Source organism: Ochotona curzoniae, unplaced genomic scaffold (genome assembly GCF_017591425.1).
Source record: "Ochotona curzoniae isolate NIBS_2020 unplaced genomic scaffold, NIBS_Ocur_1.0 contig_3819, whole genome shotgun sequence".
NCBI classification, from domain to species: domain Eukaryota; kingdom Metazoa; phylum Chordata; class Mammalia; order Lagomorpha; family Ochotonidae; genus Ochotona; species Ochotona curzoniae.
Genome location: NW_024466004.1, coordinates 19,110,053 through 19,127,749, shown reverse-complemented (window position 1 = coordinate 19,127,749; position 17,697 = coordinate 19,110,053). Strand labels below are relative to the sequence as shown.

At 43.0% G+C, this 17,697-nt stretch overlaps 1 protein-coding gene across 8 annotated transcripts in view; it reads left to right on the top strand.

The window, feature by feature from the left end:
* Positions 1 to 17,697, top strand: part of DST (dystonin) — a 425,915-nt gene that overhangs the window by 82,737 nt on the left and 325,481 nt on the right. For 4 of the 8 annotated variants that reach the window (XM_040983583.1, XM_040983582.1, XM_040983581.1 and 1 more), the window contains exon 1: positions 6,892 to 7,319. The exons of the other annotated variants lie outside the window; for them this stretch is intronic. In XM_040983583.1, the coding sequence (XP_040839517.1) occupies positions 7,229 to 7,319 (91 nt within the window). In that variant the 5' untranslated portion in view covers positions 6,892 to 7,228. Of the gene's footprint in view, positions 1 to 6,891; positions 7,320 to 17,697 lie in introns of those variants that run through there. 8 annotated transcript variants of the gene reach the window in all.

Below are 17,697 nucleotides of genomic sequence, written 5' to 3'. Positions count from 1 at the left end.
ATATGTCAATTGATTTTTTTTTCACGTGCACATTTCAGGATCTTTTCCTTATGTTCAATTGAAGAGAGCTTGATGATCATGTGTCTTGGTAAAGATTGCTTTTGATCAAGCCTGTTGGGAGTTCTGTGTCCCTCCTGGATCTTGTTTCCCAATTCTTTCTCCAGATTAGGCAAATTTTCCTTTATTATTTCATTAAATATATTTGCAAATTCAGCTTCTCTTTTTGCACCTTCTGGGACTCCCATAACTCTTATATTAGGCCTCCTAATAGTGTGTTTCAATTGAATACTTTTTTTGGCCTGATCCAGCTCTGCTTCCAGCTTTTTGTTTGCTTCTACACTGTACTTTTAATTTGCTCTACTGTGTTCTTAATTTCTGATATATCAGCCTTGATTTGCTTTGTTGTTTCCTTAAATTTTTTGAACTCTTGCATGTGCTTCTCATTTCTGATCAGAAGCTTTAAAATGAGTTTTCTGGATTCTGTGTCCCCCATTTTCTCGGTGTCTTCCTCAGTGAACTCTGAGGTTTGCATAGGGTTTTGCTCCTTTGCAGGGTAGTTTTCAGTAATATTCATTGTGCCTTTGTCTCTTGTTTTGCTTTTGGTCATTTTACTTCTGGTTAGCAGAGTCATCTCCTTGGAGTACATTTCTAAGCTCTGTCACCCACCCACAGGTCTACAATGCAATTTTACTTATTGCAGTTGATACACAACCTTTTGCATGCAGCCACTTGTGCCACAACCTCCAGCAAATTCCAGGTGTGGGTTCTTTTTTTCTTTTTTAAAGATTTATTTTTATTATTTTTATTGGAAAGGCAGATATACAGAGAGGAGAGACAGAGAGGAAGATCTTCCGTCTGATGATTCATTCCCCAAGTGAGCGCAACGGCCGATACTATGCCTATCCAAAGCCAGGAGCCTCTTCCAGGTCTCCCATGCGGGTGCAGGGTCCCAAAGCTTTGGGCTGTCCTCGACTGCTTTCCCAGGCCACAGGCAGGGAGCTGGAAGGGAAGCGGGGCTGCCAGGGATAGAACCGGCACCCATATGGGATCTCAGGCGTGCAAGGCGAGGACCTTAACCACTGCGCCATTGCGCCGGGCCCCAGGTCTGGGTTCTTATGTTAGATTTCCAATGTGGTCTCCACAGCCCCAGCTCCTGGCTCACCACTCTCCTCCTCCTGTGATACTGTGCTGAGGCTGCACTGTTGTCTCTGCAACCTTTCTCCCACTTCCAGTTGGAGCAGGTCCCAGGATTAAAGAGACACCAGGGGTCCTATATAGCTAGGCTGTTGGTGGCGCTGGTCTTGTCAGAACCTGTTGAACCTTAGGTCTGGGTGCCACATGGGCCTTTTTTGACCTGTAGGATGTCACAGTTAGTATTATTCTCCTGCGGGACTAGTTGAATCTATGGAACTCCGTGAGTTCTTGCGAGCTCAGCACACGCGTAGTTTACTGTTGTCCCCTGCAGTGCTAAAGCTATTGCCACAGTTTGCAAAATGGCACCTGACGTACCACTATTGGAGTTTTTGATCTGCTAGCCGTCAGGTCTGAGGGTTACCCAGACCTGTCTTGGGTGGAACCTGTAGAATGCCATGTTGATGCAGTTCACTGAGTCAGAAATGAGTTCACTCCCGGCTCAGCATATGCTCAGTCCTTTCTCTTGCCTTTGCCTCCTTAGGCAAAATGGCGCTCAGTTTGGCTCTAGGGGGCTAACTGGGCTGTGAAATCTACCCTGTTCTCGCACTGCCTGTCTGTGATCTGCTGCTCTGTCTCTGTTCCTGGTCAAATCAAATGGACCAGCAGGACAGACAGTTCTTTGTCTGGGTTCACCTCGCAAGCTCCCAGTGCAAGTCCCTTCTCACCTGGTTGCTGGTGGAGCTTCAGCCACTAGTGCAGTTCAGATCACCGATAGCTGAATGCTGCTGGAGTATCAGTCACTGCAACAGCACACCGTTGTGTCCTCTTCTTTCCTGTGTCTGTCAGTCTCCAGGTACCCCTCTGCTGTTGTCTGTTCTTTCCTATTTCCTGAAATATGTCCTCTCTGTTTTATCCAGATTAGAGTCTTCTCTGTCCGTTTAAACGTGTCCTTACCCTCTTCTGCCGTCTTGATTCCCCCAGTTGATTCACTTGAGATCTCATAGTGAACAAACTTAGAATTTTAGTGATTCTTCACAAAACAATACAAAGGAAAATGCAACAAGAGATTGTATGGAAGGATACTATTGGAGCTGTTTGCTATAGTCATAACTAGTTACGCCTGGAAGATAGAGGCCGTCAAGAAATATCTGCTTAATTCTTACTATGGTTGAATTATGAAGTTGACATGTGTTAAATTTGCCACTGGTCATCCAGTGTAGCAATCAGGGAAGGGTTTGGTGCTGTGGAGTTTGAAAACACACTATAATATCAAGTTCTGATTTTGTTATATATATTTTTAATAGCCTCAAAACTCACTCCTATCTCTGAAATTTGTGCCCCCAACGGGATGGGAAGAAGAAATGGTGTGAGGATATCTGTGGCATTTAGTGCTTAGTAATTAGGAGCTGGAAAGTTTATATCTTCATTTGTCTTTAAGCTCATAAAAATATAACTGATGGTGAAGGTATCCACTGGGTCAAAAAGACTTCATGATCTGTGGGATACCTCAGTACATCCATATTTAACAAGTACTTACTGAGTCTCAGAAAGAAAATGAAGAATAGCACGTAATTTGGCCTTTAAAAAGTTATGGTGTAATAAGAAAAATGGATAGGTTGTTGGACAACAGTGTGGTGTTGGGAGTTTAGTCATTTCACAGTGAAAGTACTCGGAGCGGAGTCTAATTAACTTGGAAGCTGAAGCAGGATGGGAGGGGCCCTGAGCATTCTGAGAGGAGGTGCCAATTGAACTTGATAGAATTAGGATGAAAGCAAAGGTCACTTGAGATGGATGGCACTACAAGAACAAACACAGGGATAAGTGTTTAAATGGGAACTGCAAGTAATGAGTGTAGCCAAGTATAGGGCTTAGGAGGAGTGGCAGAAATCGTAAGGGTGCTCGGTCTCGTACTAAGGCAGCTGGGCTTTTAATGCTGTGTGTAATGGTAGGGAGTGATGCACAGATTTTTTTTGATGTTTATTTGAAAGGTGGAATGACAGAGAGAGCATCGTCCATCTGCTGACTCACTCCCCAAATGATTGCAATGAGCAGTGCTGGGTCAGGCTGAAGCCAGGAACTCCATCTAGTTCTCTCACAGGGCTGCAGGGGCCCAAGCATTTGGGTCATCTTTTGCTGCTTTTCCTATGTACATTATCAGGGAGTTGGATAAAAGTGGAGCAGCCAGGACTTGAATTGGAGCCCATATGGGATGCCAGTGTTGCAGGCAGAAGCGTCACATGTTATGGCACAGTGCTGGCTCCACATTTTCTTTCTTTCTTTCTTTTTAAGATTTATTTTTATTGGAAAGTTAGATATAGAGAGGAGAGAGAGGAAAATTTTCTGCCTGCTAATTCACTCCCCAAGTGGCTTTAACAGCCAGAACTGAGCCAAGTGTCTTCTGGGTCTCTCACGACGGTGCAGGGTCCCAAGGCTTTGTGGCTGTCCTCGGCCACTTTCCCAGGCCACAAGCAGGAGTTGGATGGGAAGTGGGGCTGCCAGGATTAGGACTGGTGCCCATTTGGGATCTCTGTGCGTGCAAGGTGAGGGCTTTAGCAACTAGGCTACTGTGCCGGGCCCACTATGTTTTTTCATAGTGTTTTTTGTGTGCATTTATTGTGATTTTATAATATTAAAAATCATATTGATTTATTTGAAAGGCAATGTTAGAGTGGGAGAGAAATATCTTCCATGCTATTGGCTCACTTTCTAATGGTTACAAAGGCTGGGTCTAAATCGAGAACCCGAAACTCTGTCTAGGTCTCTCAAGGCAGTGCCAACCAGAGGGCTAAGCACTTGGCTCATCTTTTGGAGCTTTTCCTGGTGTATTGACAGGGAACTGGATCAGAAGTGGAGCAACCAGGGACTTTTACTTAAATCTGGCCTAACCCACTGTGCCACAACACAATCTCTATATAAATGCTTTTTATAGACCATCTCTTCTTAGCTATAGGATATATTCTTATGATTTTTGTTCATTTATCTGAAAGTTAGAATTTCAGGGTGGGAGTGGGGAGATCTTTCATGTGCCAGAGAGAAGGAAGGAAAAAAAGAAAGAGAGAGAATGGGAGAGATAGAGATATTTCATATGCTGGCTCACTCCCCAAATGGCCTCAATAGCTGGGGCTGGGCCAGGTTGAACCCAGGAGACAGGAGTTAGGAACTTCCTCTTCATCTCCCATGTGGATGCAGGGGCCCAAGGACCTGGAACAGCTTCCACCGCTTTCCCAGGTGCATTAGCAGGGAGCTGGATGGAAGTGGAAGCACCTGGGACTTGAACCGGAACCCATATGGTTCATACTATACAGCATATGACAGCCTATCTAGCTCCACCACAGCATGAGCCCCAAGCTACAGGATCCTGTAAGTTGGATTTTTCAGTTTTAGAGTATCTAGAAAGGTATACTCAGCTTGAATAAGAATTTTTGAAGTTGTAATTGATGCGAGTGAACTTGGATCTTAATTTCTCCTATCCAGTAGTTGGGTTTAGCTTGGTCACTTAATTGAACTTTCTTCTATCCAGTTTCTTTATAAAAAAGGTCAGTGTTGTCAAGATAAGTAAGATGAAGAATGCAAAACATTTTGCTTACTCCTTGGCATAAAGAGAATGCTTTGTCAAGAACAGCTTGCTCATGGGCAGGTGCTCTTCTAAACACTTACCTACATGATCTCACTTAGGCCTCCCAATGATTGTATGAAGGAGTTATGGGTTTCCCCCTTTTGTGGGTCAGAAAGGAAGGGAAACCTCCTGCTAGCGTAGGCTAAGAAGTGGTAGAATTGAGGTCTGAAGTCAGGCAGCCTCGATTCCAGCGACCAGCCTCTTCACTAGGACACTTTTGCAGTATTATTATTAGCGTATCCACCTGATATTACCATTCCGGGAATGCATGAGCTAAAGGCTGTTTTTGCAAACCACGCCAATGCTCCTCTGTTTCTCTGCAGGCTCCGTAAACAGCCAGTTAAATCTGCTTTGTTGAGGGGCTGTCTTCCTCACACGGGGTCAACCCCTGAGGAGGACTCTCACTGCCTTCAGCCACTTTCCTCACCACGAGGGAGCCTGGCTGGTTTTGAGAGACCTGCGTCTACACATGTGTGACCTGAAAAATCAAATACGCTTTTTGTATCTAATCACTGTTTCACTTGAAGAAAGTGTATGCTACGTCTTGGTTATTTCATGGACTAATGTGTGTGTTTCAACATGGGAAAACAAACTCCAATGGTTCAGAAGGCTCATCGGTAAGGGATCAAAGTCAGGTGGTGAAACGCTTGGTTAGGGGATATAAAAGAGAGATATGGTCTGGTTTGGAGTAACAAAATTAGCACAATTTGCTGATGAGTTAAGCACTTAAATTCCAATGTGATTAGAATTTTTTTTTTCGAGAATATATAATGTTTTCCAAGAGTAATTGATCTGCTCCCAAGAATGAATGGATGTGGTCCCGACTTCACAACACTCCATGCTAAAAAAAGAGAAAACAAAACAAAACAAAACATCATGCAGGGCAAAAGGATCAGTACATCTGAGAAGAGGAAATGGGGGAGAACATTTGGACGGAGGTAAAGTTGACATAGGTCTCAGGGTTCCCAATAAGCTAATTTACCTAGTAATAGTAACAGCACTAAGATAGCACCTACTGTCTGCTGGACACTGTCCTAAATCACAACTTACGAGTTAGTTGCATTTTACTGATGAGAAGCAGCTTGTGTTACACCATCTGGGTGAGGCAAGATGCATCATCTCAGACAGCCGGACTTGAGCCATTACTGTTCAGCACATCCATTTACATGGAGCCTTAAACTGACCCACTTTACTGGGCGATGTATCATATGTAAGGGCACGGTCTCCATTTGAATTCAATGGAGGTTGGTCCTATGCGGTATGAATACTAAGTAGAGAGGAGGAAGGAGACAAAGTAGTCTGGGTTGTTGTGAGCTGACAGGCCCGCGGTGGAGCCCAGCTAGCAGATGCGCCTGCAGGCTCTGGGGGGCAGAAGGGAGGGACCGCCGGCTGGTCCTCGGGCTGCCGCGGGGTGGCAGCGTGCGCAGGCGCTGTCCGGCTGTCAGGCCCTGATGCGCCGGGCCACCTGCAGAAGCTGTCCTGCCCCGTCCCGGGATGCCCCTGGTGGTGGACCCCGTGCCCTGCCTGCCCTGTGCTGCTGCACTGACCTCCTGTGCCATTAGATAACACTGAAAAAAAAAAATGTGTTTCCAATACTCTTGGTTAGCCTTTCCGGGGTGGGGGGTGGGAGAGCCGCTGGCTCCTCGGCAGGAGGCCGCGCGCGCATCTGAGGCTTTGTTTCCCGAGCACCTGTTGTGGATCCCAAATAGAAACCTCGCCCTGGGGGGAGGGATCCGGGGCCGGGCGGCCCGTGTCCGGGCGGTGGGCGTGCTTGGCGGCGTGCTGAAGCCGGGTGGGCGGGCTGGGGAAGGGGGCCCGGGGCGCGGCGGCTCTGCATGGGAGGGAGGGGCCGAGGCTCCCGGGGTGCTGACCGCGCGCTCGCCCCCTCCCTTCCGTGCTCCACCCGCCTCCCTCTCTCCCTCCCTCCCTCCTCCCTCGCTCGCGGGGCGCGGGCGAGAGTCTGCAGCGCGGCGGCCAGGAAATGCCGCAGATGCGCGGCGCAGCATCCCCGGCGGAGGCAGCGCGCCCGACCTCCCGCTTGGCCGCCGCGGCCTCGGCGCGGCCCGACCCGACCCGGAGCGGGCGCGGCGCGCAGGGCCAGGAGAGCGAGGGCGCCGGCTGAGAGGGTCCGGGCGCCCGCCATCCCCCGCCCGCCGCCGCGCTGCCCGGCGCCGCCCGCAGGCTGGCAGAGATTTGCTGCTGTTGAAACCCGAGAGGGACTCTGGCTCCCCGGCAGCCGGGCGGCTCAGCACCCGCGGCCCACTAGGGGGCCTGGGCGTTTCCTTGCCCGGCTCGGGCGGCGCCGGTCGCCCCCTCGAGCTCTGCGTTTCAGGCTTCAGCGCTCTTCCCCCTTGCCTGCTGCTTCTTCCTCTTTTCCAGTTCCCAAGGCTGCATCTCGCTGACTACTGCACTGTCCCAGGGTTACAAGTGGGGAGGGGAGAGGGGAATTGGCCAGTCATCGTTTATTTCAACTTCGGCATGGCGGGTTACCTCTCCCCTGCTGCTTACCTGTACGTGGAGGAGCAGGAATACCTCCAGGCCTACGAGGATGTCCTGGAGAGGTACAAAGGTACGTGGGCCCCCACCCCGCGCTGACGCTGGGAGGCTTGGCACAAACTAACGGGGCAGCTGTCACCTCTGCTTAACCAGAGTCACAATGGCTTGGGCACAAGTAAACAGGTGTCTGGCCAGTCTTGGGAATGAACCAAGTCATTTCGGATGACCTTCAGTAGTACCTCAGACACAGAGGGTGCTGGGGGTGGGCGAGGGTCTGTAGACGCTCTGTAGAATGAGGAGTGGGTGGAGGAAGGGGAAAGGTTTGGATTTCTAAGAAGTTCATTGCGGTTTTCTTTCCCGTTTTTTCTCCCTGGAAGAGCCTCTGAAGCACTGCGCATAATCATGATTCTTGCATGGGAGGGTGGGTACCGGTCGATTTCTCCGTGGGATTCCTGAAAGCGGTGCCGCCCCTACTTGACATAGTGCGTTGGTTAGCTCCGTATAAAAAGCGTCCTTGGATTCTTAAATACGTGGGCTTTTGGCCGCAGAGAGCTTCACCAAACCATTTCCCTTAAAATGATTGTACTTATTTGAAAACAGTGTGTGGCTTGTGATTATGTATACCTATCCTGATATTTGGTAAAATTGCTTCTTCATAGGGCAGTGGGTGAGCGACTTAAGTCCCTGAGTTAATTCTATACTTAAGTGGAAAGAAGTGTATTTTGACATGATATTCTGTGTATCCATTGTGTTTAGGGGATTCTATGCCAACCTAAAGCAAGCATTGACAATTCAGTGTTACGATTACTTTATATATTGCAATGCTATTGTAGGCAAATAAGAAGTCGCCCCTTTCTCAAGAGTCATCCTCTCTGGAGACGCGTTTTTAAGTGTCTGCACACTGACTTCTTATTGTGACTTCTAAAACACACCCTAGGGTGGCACACAGTGCCTGGATAGATTAGGAGTGAATTGTTACCTATTTCTTAGCTAGATTTCAGGTGGGTTGGGATCTATTGAGTATTTGCATTGACTTTTTTGTATCTTGAATAGGATTATATGGCCAAAATGTGTTTAGTTTTCTCATAGTGGGAAGCAGAAATATGAGATCCTAAAGGAAACAATAAAATTCCAGATCCCCCCATAGCTCAAAAATCTACCCACAGCTATGTTTTATCTCTTTCTTGTGTGTATTTTTATGATTGGAATCCTGAAGTCTGTGTAGAATGCTGTCAGCACACCATCAGAATTCCTTTGTGCTAAGACCCTGTTGTGTCCATTGAACTCTGCCACTGAGCAAGTGCAATGATATTTTAGGTGAGAGCACATCGGGGGCATCTGTGAGTGTGTGTGTAATATACTCACGTTCGCCCTTTTCTTTTTAATGTGATTCTTAACCAGTTGTCTCCAGAACTTGAAAAATGAGAAATCTTACAGTGTAGTCTGTTAAATCTTACTGAAGAAACACATCTGTGTTCTATAAGGCCAGAAAGGAAAAAAAAAAAACCCTCAAATATTCTGAAGTGTTTATGTTTTGTGCCTATGGGAACATACATAACTGCATGAATTTGTGTCAGTGACACGTGGGTGGTTTCAGGTGTCTGAAAACAGAAATATCTAAATTGCTGATTTGTCTGGTCCTGGGAAGCAGACATCATTTCAAAGCTTGTCTCTATTTGTCTTTGGAAATTAAAGGCAATTAAAGACCTGAAGTCCACTCTATTTTTAAATCACGTTTTATTTTAATCATAATGGAACCACCACTGTTGGATTTAAACGTACACTTCTTTCAAGCATCATGTCTGTGATTTCATCGGAAAAAGTGAGGGTTATTTCCTTCATTTTCTGTGATTTTAAAATGCTTAGGTCATCAGTTTGTACTTGGCTTTATGGATGTTTTGCGTTTCATTTAGAATTGGAAGGGAAAGTAAGAGTGTAGGCCAATGTATTCTTCCATGAAAAGCTGGAGACCTGGAAAACTCATTGTTTCCTGGTGTGTTTTGAAGCCGGGTTACGATTTCCCATCAGTTTCCAATACGATGACTTCACTACAGTGCTTATTATCCTGATGACTTGCCATGGGGGCTGATCTAATCAGAAAAGAATTGGAGGCTTTGAATAGGGAGTGTCAGTTCACTAACTTGAAAAGCACAGTTGCTGCTTTTCTGAAATAATGTATTGTGGAAAGCATTTTGTGTTCCTATCTGAATATAAGAGGGGTTATTCTGATTTTTTATTTCTAATGGAGCATCTTGGTTAGGGAGTTTGAATTCGTTTAGTGCATTATCAGGTTGCCAAGTTATCATATGTCTCAGCTGTTGAGTGGTGTAATTGGTGGAGTCAGCTGGAACAAATTCAAAATCTGCCTAGCATCATACATACAGAATGAGAATAATCTGTAATGTTAGGGATTAACACTGTTAGGTTTAGAGCTGGTGAGCTTTGTCAGGCTGGACCCTGGGACAGCCTTTGTAGGAAAACAAGAATAGTGGCAAGTGAGTCCTAAATATTTATGCTGTGATCTATTCTTGTGTCTTGCTTTGGTCCTTTACTACTTGGGTAAAAATAGGCAAGTACTTGCTGAATTAGAATAACACAGAACTGTTTTCTACAGGAAAGGATGCAGTGTTTTGATTTATATTCTGATTTTATTGCTTATAAAATACACTCCTAGACTACTCAGGATGATCTGATTGAAAAACCATCATTTTACTTCAGTTGATACCAAAGTCATGCTGAATAAAGTCATTTCTTTTAAAATAAAACCTATTATTATTATGATGACAGGAATTTGTCCACCAGTGACTTCTCTTTATCTGCAGCAAATTATCCAGTGTGTTTCCCATGCAATAAACCATTTTTTATAGCTTCATATGGGCGACTTGGACTCAGTTTTCCTGACTTTCTTCTGTAGTACAAGCAAAGTAACCCACCTACTGTTTTTCCAAACGAAGGCATATGTATCATTTTAATGTATTAAATTCCACAGTGTGAGTGTGGTTGGTGTCATTGTAGGATTTTGTTTTCCCAGTGGATTTTGACTTCTTAAAAAGGTAAGTGAGAAAGTGAGATAATTATTGTGAACCCTAGAAATTTTAATTTTAGAATTAATTAAAAATGGTAAACTACTCAACGGTATGATAATTTTCCAACTGTTTGAGTGTTAAACCAGTTGGCTCCAGGCAACTGTGATGAGAGTGTTATCATTCTTTATGAAAGTTGTGTGAACAGTTTGGTTACTAATATATAAAATAATGAAGAAAATCTCTAATCTCCCCCATTATTTAGATATAGCCAAAACTTGGCCTGTTCTCCACAAATAGCTGAAGTAGTTGTAGGTATATATATTTCTGCTTATGTTAGGGTATCAAAAGGAACTTAGGCTACAGTTGTTTCCATTTTCAGTTCAGTTTTATTGCATGGATATAAGACTGTGATTGATAAAAATCCTCCCTTTTGCTCTGTAAACTTCGGTGCTCAGCTGGATTGACAACTGGAGTGCAATGTTCTTTATGTAGTGTGTGCTGTGATGATTTTGCTCATTGATTTTCAGTTGGTTCCCAGAATTTTGTAGAAACTTGCTTTCATCTGCCCATGCAGTGTTCATGGTTCAGCAGTCAGTTATGTAATAGATGAACTTTAACTGTGCTGCATCATAGATGGTGTTATGTTGTAGCCAGTTATATATAACAGTATTCGTTTTCATTAAAAAAAAAAAAGGAAGAAAGAAACAGCCCTGGTTTGGAGTATGCTTTGAAATTGTGCTTGGCTATTTATAACAAAACAAGTGGTTGTGATTAATCAAGTAGATATTTTCTTTTTCTCAGGTACTGGTAAGCAGCAGGTCAGGCTGCAAGTTACCTTCATATGCCAGTCGGGGCATAGATTGCCAACGTGTATTTTTGGGTATCTGCTTATGATGTATAAACTAGCTGCTGCTCTTCTAGCCCTTGTGACACAATTCTAAGTCAAATCCTTTTCAGAGGCCACTTCTACTCGGAAAGCAGCTAAGAGATTTTATTTTTATGCTGTTCCCATATACTTCCCTGCATAAAATTGTGATGCTTACAAAGAATAAGGAAAGGCCAGCTGTTGCCTTTGTATTCAGCAGTGTCTGGCACATGGAGAGTAAAGTGCCTGTGTTGAAGTTGGGATCTTAAGGTTGGGACACATGTTAACAATCATAGCAGCAAGCTAGACTAAGTTTGAAGGAATAGCCAGGTCTTTACTGAAGTCTCTGCGGATTTACAAAAGAACACAGTTGAAAGTGTGTAAATTTGTGAATGCTACAGCGTGTATTTGAAAAGTCTTTTTCACCAAATGATTGGGAACTAAATTAGCTAAAGAACTTGCTTATTGCTTGAGGTCATGGGAGCACAAGAAACAGTTGCTAGTGAATTTAACTTTCAACTTCTGATATCATTCCTGTACTCCTTTAGCTTGCTTTGTGCTTTTTAAAGCTTTTAGCTTTTTTGTTTTGTTTTTAATTTGAGCAATTTAGAGATGCTTATTGTTTAACTCAACAATAATTTTGGGTAATAAACTAAGAGAAGCATTGAAAACAATGTGTCGTCTTACTGTCATTTTGTAGTCAGGTGAAGTGTTAGTATTTCTGCTTTTGGGTCCCATGTGTCTTGTGGCTTCCTGTGGAGCTGGGTAGCATTTGACCAGGGCATCACCTGGAACTGGGAAGTGATGAACGCTTGTGCAGGTGGCACTAGCGTGCAATGTCTGTGCTGTCATGTTCATTTTTTGTTTCAGTTCCACAGCTGAGTGCCAAAGGGTATGAAAAATGGTCCAGAATCATCTGATTCTGCAAACCCAATGAATGGATTGAGACCTGGCTTGTTATTGAGAGTGTTCATTGTTTTATTAACTGAAAAGAAGCCCAGATGCTTCTTGAAACTGTATGAGATTCTTCTAACAGTGTTTGAAGAAAAATATGAGAGCAAAGCAGAAAAGATTTTTATCCACTTCTCAGCTTTTAGGGGTTTAGTGATCGTGTTCTTAACCTGCTTCTAAAGTAGGAATCCCAAAGAGGAACTGTGCTAACTAAGGTGTATCATTATTTCTCTGAGTGGCAGTAAGCCACCTTCCTCCTCCTACCCTACCGCCTTCTTCCTCTTCCTCCCTGTTTGATCTATTCTTTAATGGAATTTTGTTACTGTTTGTCACTTTACTTTCATGCCTGTATTTGAAAGGCAGAGTTACAGAGAGAGAGAGAGAGAGGACGAGCATGCCAGAGCTCTTCTGTCCACTGGTTCAGTCCCCAGAGCTGCTGAAACCAGGAGTGAGGAGCTTCTCCGTGTCCCTCCTGGGTGGTATGAAATCAAGCACTTGGGCACCCTCTGCTTTTCTCCAACCATCAACGGGGAGCTGAACAAGAAACAAAGCAGCCGGGACTCAAACCAATGCCCAAGCAGAATGCTGATGTTGCAGGTGCAGGTTTTACTCTGTGTGACTGTGTTGTCACAGTGCTGACCCCTCCACTGTTCTTAAATCTCTCCCCAAAGAAAACCAAGTGATTTGGTTGGGTTGGATGTTGAAGAAGGCTTTGTATTTAATACCAAATCAGATTTTTTACTTTGTGGAGGGTGAAAGTACCAAGGGAGGTAAGTGAGATGTTTGAAATCTGTGCGTATGAGGTGTCTTTAGAAAGTTCATAGAATTGCCTATTTTGAAAAAACTATGCATGGATTTCAAAATCTCTGCGCTAAAATAACAATTGTATTTCCCACCAGTGTTTGAAGTGTTCTTGTTTATATATTTTCTAGTTTGTATAACTTTCTTTATAAGTATTGCCATTTAAGGAAATTGAGACTTAGAGAAGTTATTTTGTTAATTTCCCTTAAAGCATACATCTGGAAATCCTAACAGTGGCATCCCAGCATGAAGTATGTGTTTGACGTAACACTATATCTTGAGTGTCATTAGACATACTAAGAAATATTGTAGAAAATGTTTTTATAAGAATATTTGTATTAGGATTTAAATTTTGATTAATACTCGTTCTTTCTGACATATTTAAAGTGGATATATGAAATGAATAGTTTAAAAATTCAGAGAGGTTTATTTCAAATGTTAAGTAGATTTTACAGCTTGAACAATAACATTTAGCTGGATTATACATTTCAGTGATTAGGTGCTAATGAAAGAAACATAAAAATTTTACTATATTTTTCATGTGTATTTAGGCTGAGATTTTGAAAAGAGCGAAGTTTTTGCAAATGTCACCAGTGAATGTGGCTGCTTTGATGCGTGCCTGAAATGTTTCCTGGAAAGAATCGTCAAAGGGAGTTGACAAAGTCTTGATTTTTCTCTAGTGGGTGAAAGTATTTTCCAGTGAGCCCTGGTATTAAAGATACTATACAAAGATACTATTGTCCCAGAGATTTTAAAATATGCCGTTATCCTCAGCATTGTAGTTCTCCATGCTGGCTGTGCCAGTGTGACAATATGTGCTCTTGATTGTTGACATGAAGTAATACTGCTTGATAACTTGTTATATTTCATCTTTATTAACCCAGTGAAGTTTACTCTGGGTTAAATAAGGTGAAAAAAAATAGGGCGTCTAAAGTGTTCTTAATGTAGAGAGTACATAGATAGTAGTAGACCTAAGAACTGAAGCTTTCTGGCTCTTAGCTCAGTAGCCTTTTTTAAAAAGTTATTTTTAGGTTATTAGAGTAATTTTTAGAGCAATGTTATGTTTTCAGGAAAATTGGGCAGAAAGTATTAAAGCATTTAAATTCATGGGAAAATGATTTAACAGCTCCATTTATTTTGGTGAAGAAGAGTTGCCGTGTACTCCTAATTCTCCCGTTGTTTCCTCTTTGACATCTGGTATGGGTGTGATACATTCGTTGTGATTGATGGATCAGCACTGGCCCATATTTCTTTACTAAGAGCCATAGTTTCCATTAGCGTTCACTCTGCTACAGTTGTATAGGTTTTGGTAAATGTATAATATCACTGTAGTATGGGCTAGAATAGTCTTACTGCCTTCAAGTCCTCTGAGTTCTTCCTGGTTTTCCCCAGGCTCCAAGAACCCATGGCAACCACTAAACTGGGTTCTCTCTCGTTTTACTTTTTCCAGAATGACATTTGTTGGAATCATACTCTATGTAACCATTTTCGTGACTTCCTATGCACTTAAAATTCTTTCCTGTCTTATATCATGTCTTAATTGTACCATATTGTAAAAAAAAAATTGCTAAGCAATAGTCCATTTTCCGATGTACACTGTTTATATACCCACTTGCTAAAGGACATCTTGGTTGCTTTCAGTTTCTGTCAGTTATTAATAAGGCTACTATAAACATCTGTGGATTTTTTTTGTGTGTGGACATCATTTTCCAGCCCTTTGAGTAAAGGAGTGTGATTGCTGTATTATATGGTGAGTTTATAAACAATTAAGCTGGAAGAAATGGCTTAGCTATATTCCAAATTGGCTGTACCACTTTTCATTTCTACCCACAATGAATCAAGTTCCTGTTGCTCTACATCCTTGTCACTGCTGCTGTTTGTGTTGGTTTGTGTGGCCATCTAAATATACTTGATGGCCGGGTCATGTGTAAAGAAAGGCAGTTTGTTTGGGCTCATGGTTCTATCCGAGCCTGGGAGGCCCCATCCAGTTGGCTCAGGTGACCATGTGGTGCATGGTATCGTGGGTGAGAAGCAAAACATGAGAAGGCATGAGGTATGTACAAAAAGGAGTAGGTAGGTGTGAGAGAATAAGAGAGGTACCAGCTTTATTCTACCTGCCGTCTTAGTCATCATTCCACTCCCTGGAGAGCCAACTCATTTTCTTGAGAACTAATCTAGTCTCTCTCTCTCTTTTTTATGTATTTGAGAATTTGAGTTACAGAAAGAGCAGGAGAGACATACACAGAAGGTCTTTCAGCTGCTGGTCCACTTACCTGGTGGCTGCCACAGCCAGGTCTGGGCCAGGCTGAAGTTAAGAGCTTCATCTAGGACTTCCACATGGGTGGCGGGGACCCAAATAATTGAGTCGTCTTGTGCTGCTTTCCCCAAGCCATTTAGCAGGAGACCGGGTCAAAAGTAGAGCAGCCAGGACATGTAGTAATAACCAAATGGACTGCCAGCGTTGCAGGTGGTTGCTTAATGTGCTGTGCCACAGAGCTGGCCTGTAACCACGTCTCATGTAAAAAAGCCTGAATCCACTTGTGAGGACTAGGACTCCATGACCTAACCTCCAAGGGACCTCCACCTTCATTGGGGAATTAAGCCTCAATATGTGTTTTGGTGGAGACGTACACCGTAAGTCTTGTCACTGATATTTTAGCTATACTAACAGATGTTGTGACAGCTCATTGGTGTTAATCTTATATAATCTTGTATATTTCCCTTGGAAAGCTATCCAAATCCTTTGCTTGCTTTTTAAATTTTTGTTTATGTATTTATTTATTGGAAAGTCAGATATACAGAGAGGAGGAGAGACGGAGAGAAAGATCTTCCGTCTACAGGTTCACTCCCCAATCAGCTGCAATGGCCGGAGCCACACCAGTTGGAAGCCAGGAGCCTCGAACCTCTTCTGGATCTCCCATGTGGGTGTAGGGTCCCAGGGCTTTGGGCCATTTTAGACTTGTTTCCCAGAGCACAAGCAGGGAGCTGGATGGGAAGTGGGGCTGCCGGGATTAGAACCGGTGCCCATATGGAATCCCAGCTTGTTCAAGGCAAAAACTAGCCACTAGGCTACTGTGCTGGGCCCACCTTTGTTCGCTTTTTAATGGATTGTTTGACTTTTTTTAGAAACAGTTGGGTTTTAAGAATTCTTTGTATATTTTGGGTAATAGTCCTTTTCCAGATACATGTTTGCAAATTGTGTAGCTGCCAATACCCTGTTTAAAAATTTTATCTGTTTTACTTGAAAGTCAGAGTTGGAGGGCAGGAAGGAAGAAAGACAGGAGTAGCCTTCTGTCCCCTCTTCACTCCTCCTAGCAGTGCCAGATGTAGGCAGCGGCTTTACCTGGCTGGCCACCATGCTGGCTCTGTGGTAGAACTGCTATGCCATTACCTCCTTTGGATATTTTTGAATGGTTGCATATTGTTTAAACGAGTAAGGACAGGGTGGTTATGGCCTTTTACACGGCTATGGTGTTCCTGGGTCCAGTCTGTCTTTTCTGCTGGTACTGAGTATGGTGCTAGTGGCTCAGAATTCAACACTCTGACAGTGTGCGTTGGAATGCCTACCTACACTGTTGCTGTGGTTAAGCTGTCCAGTTAGCTGGCAGCTATGATGCTTTATAACACTTGGGTCTAAAATTAGCCGAACTGTTCTATTTTAAGGCTAGACTGAAATTACTAGTTCATGCCCTGTAAACCATGTGAAAGTTAAACTCTTGGGATATTGAATTATTTTTAAAATGTAATCATAAGTATGGTTGATTGCATAGTTTTAATATTTTTGAATGTTGTTCCTATGGTGATTTGATTATAGCCTATGTGTCATGTTATGTGTGTATAGTATCTGAGAACCTAGAGTTTTACATTATTACATCTTAGACTTAAGACAGGGCTTTTGTGTGAATGATTATATGTGAATTGATTTGAGCAAGATTACCTGATCATTCTTGTAACCTATTTGAGAAGAGCTGCAGTTCTGAAACATTTATGAATGCTACCAAACTGTTAGCTTTGCTTAAAAAAGAAACTTACTTTATTTTGGTTGTGCATTTTGTGATAACTTCACTTACAGAAAAGCTAGAGAACATTGAAAATACAGAGTAATTAGAAGCAGAGTATTAGCAATTTAGAGGTTGATTTTGCATGGAGAATAAATTATATACTGTTTAGGGCTTTATGAAGATGTTTTATAATGTGATATGTATTCTTTGGGCAAATTCCCACTGTACAGATATAGCTATCTCTGATCTATAGTCTTTATAGTTTGAACATTTTTCGAAAGTGTAAGAAGTTGGAATTGAACACTTTTGTTACAGACTGTAACAGGCAAAAACAGTTTTGTTTTCTTGCGGAAAAATGGAAAAGCATTTAACATCCACTTCTATGTAGAAAACTGAACATTTAGAATTGTGCTTTGATAAAATGATACTGGAATTAAAAGAAGTAGTTTTATAATTGGCATTTCTTTGAAAACATTCAAGCAGCGTTGTTCCTGGCTTTCTCATGTTTCTGTCCAGAAATGCATTGATTGTACTTCGAGTGAACAAATCGCCATGTATGTAACATACCCTCACACCTACCTCCATCGTGTTTTGTACTTGGTATTTCCTTAGCAAAACTGGGAAGAAATGAAGCATTTTTTCTGGAGAAGTAGAGTTTTACCACGCTGGAGCATATGACATAACTCTAAATACTTTGTGATTCTACAAATTAAGAAGGTGCAGAAGTTCCAGTACCTACAGAAGGAAGAACAGAGAGCTGTAGTCTCTTGAAGAGCAGAGTTTGCAGAAGAAAGTGGACCATTCCAC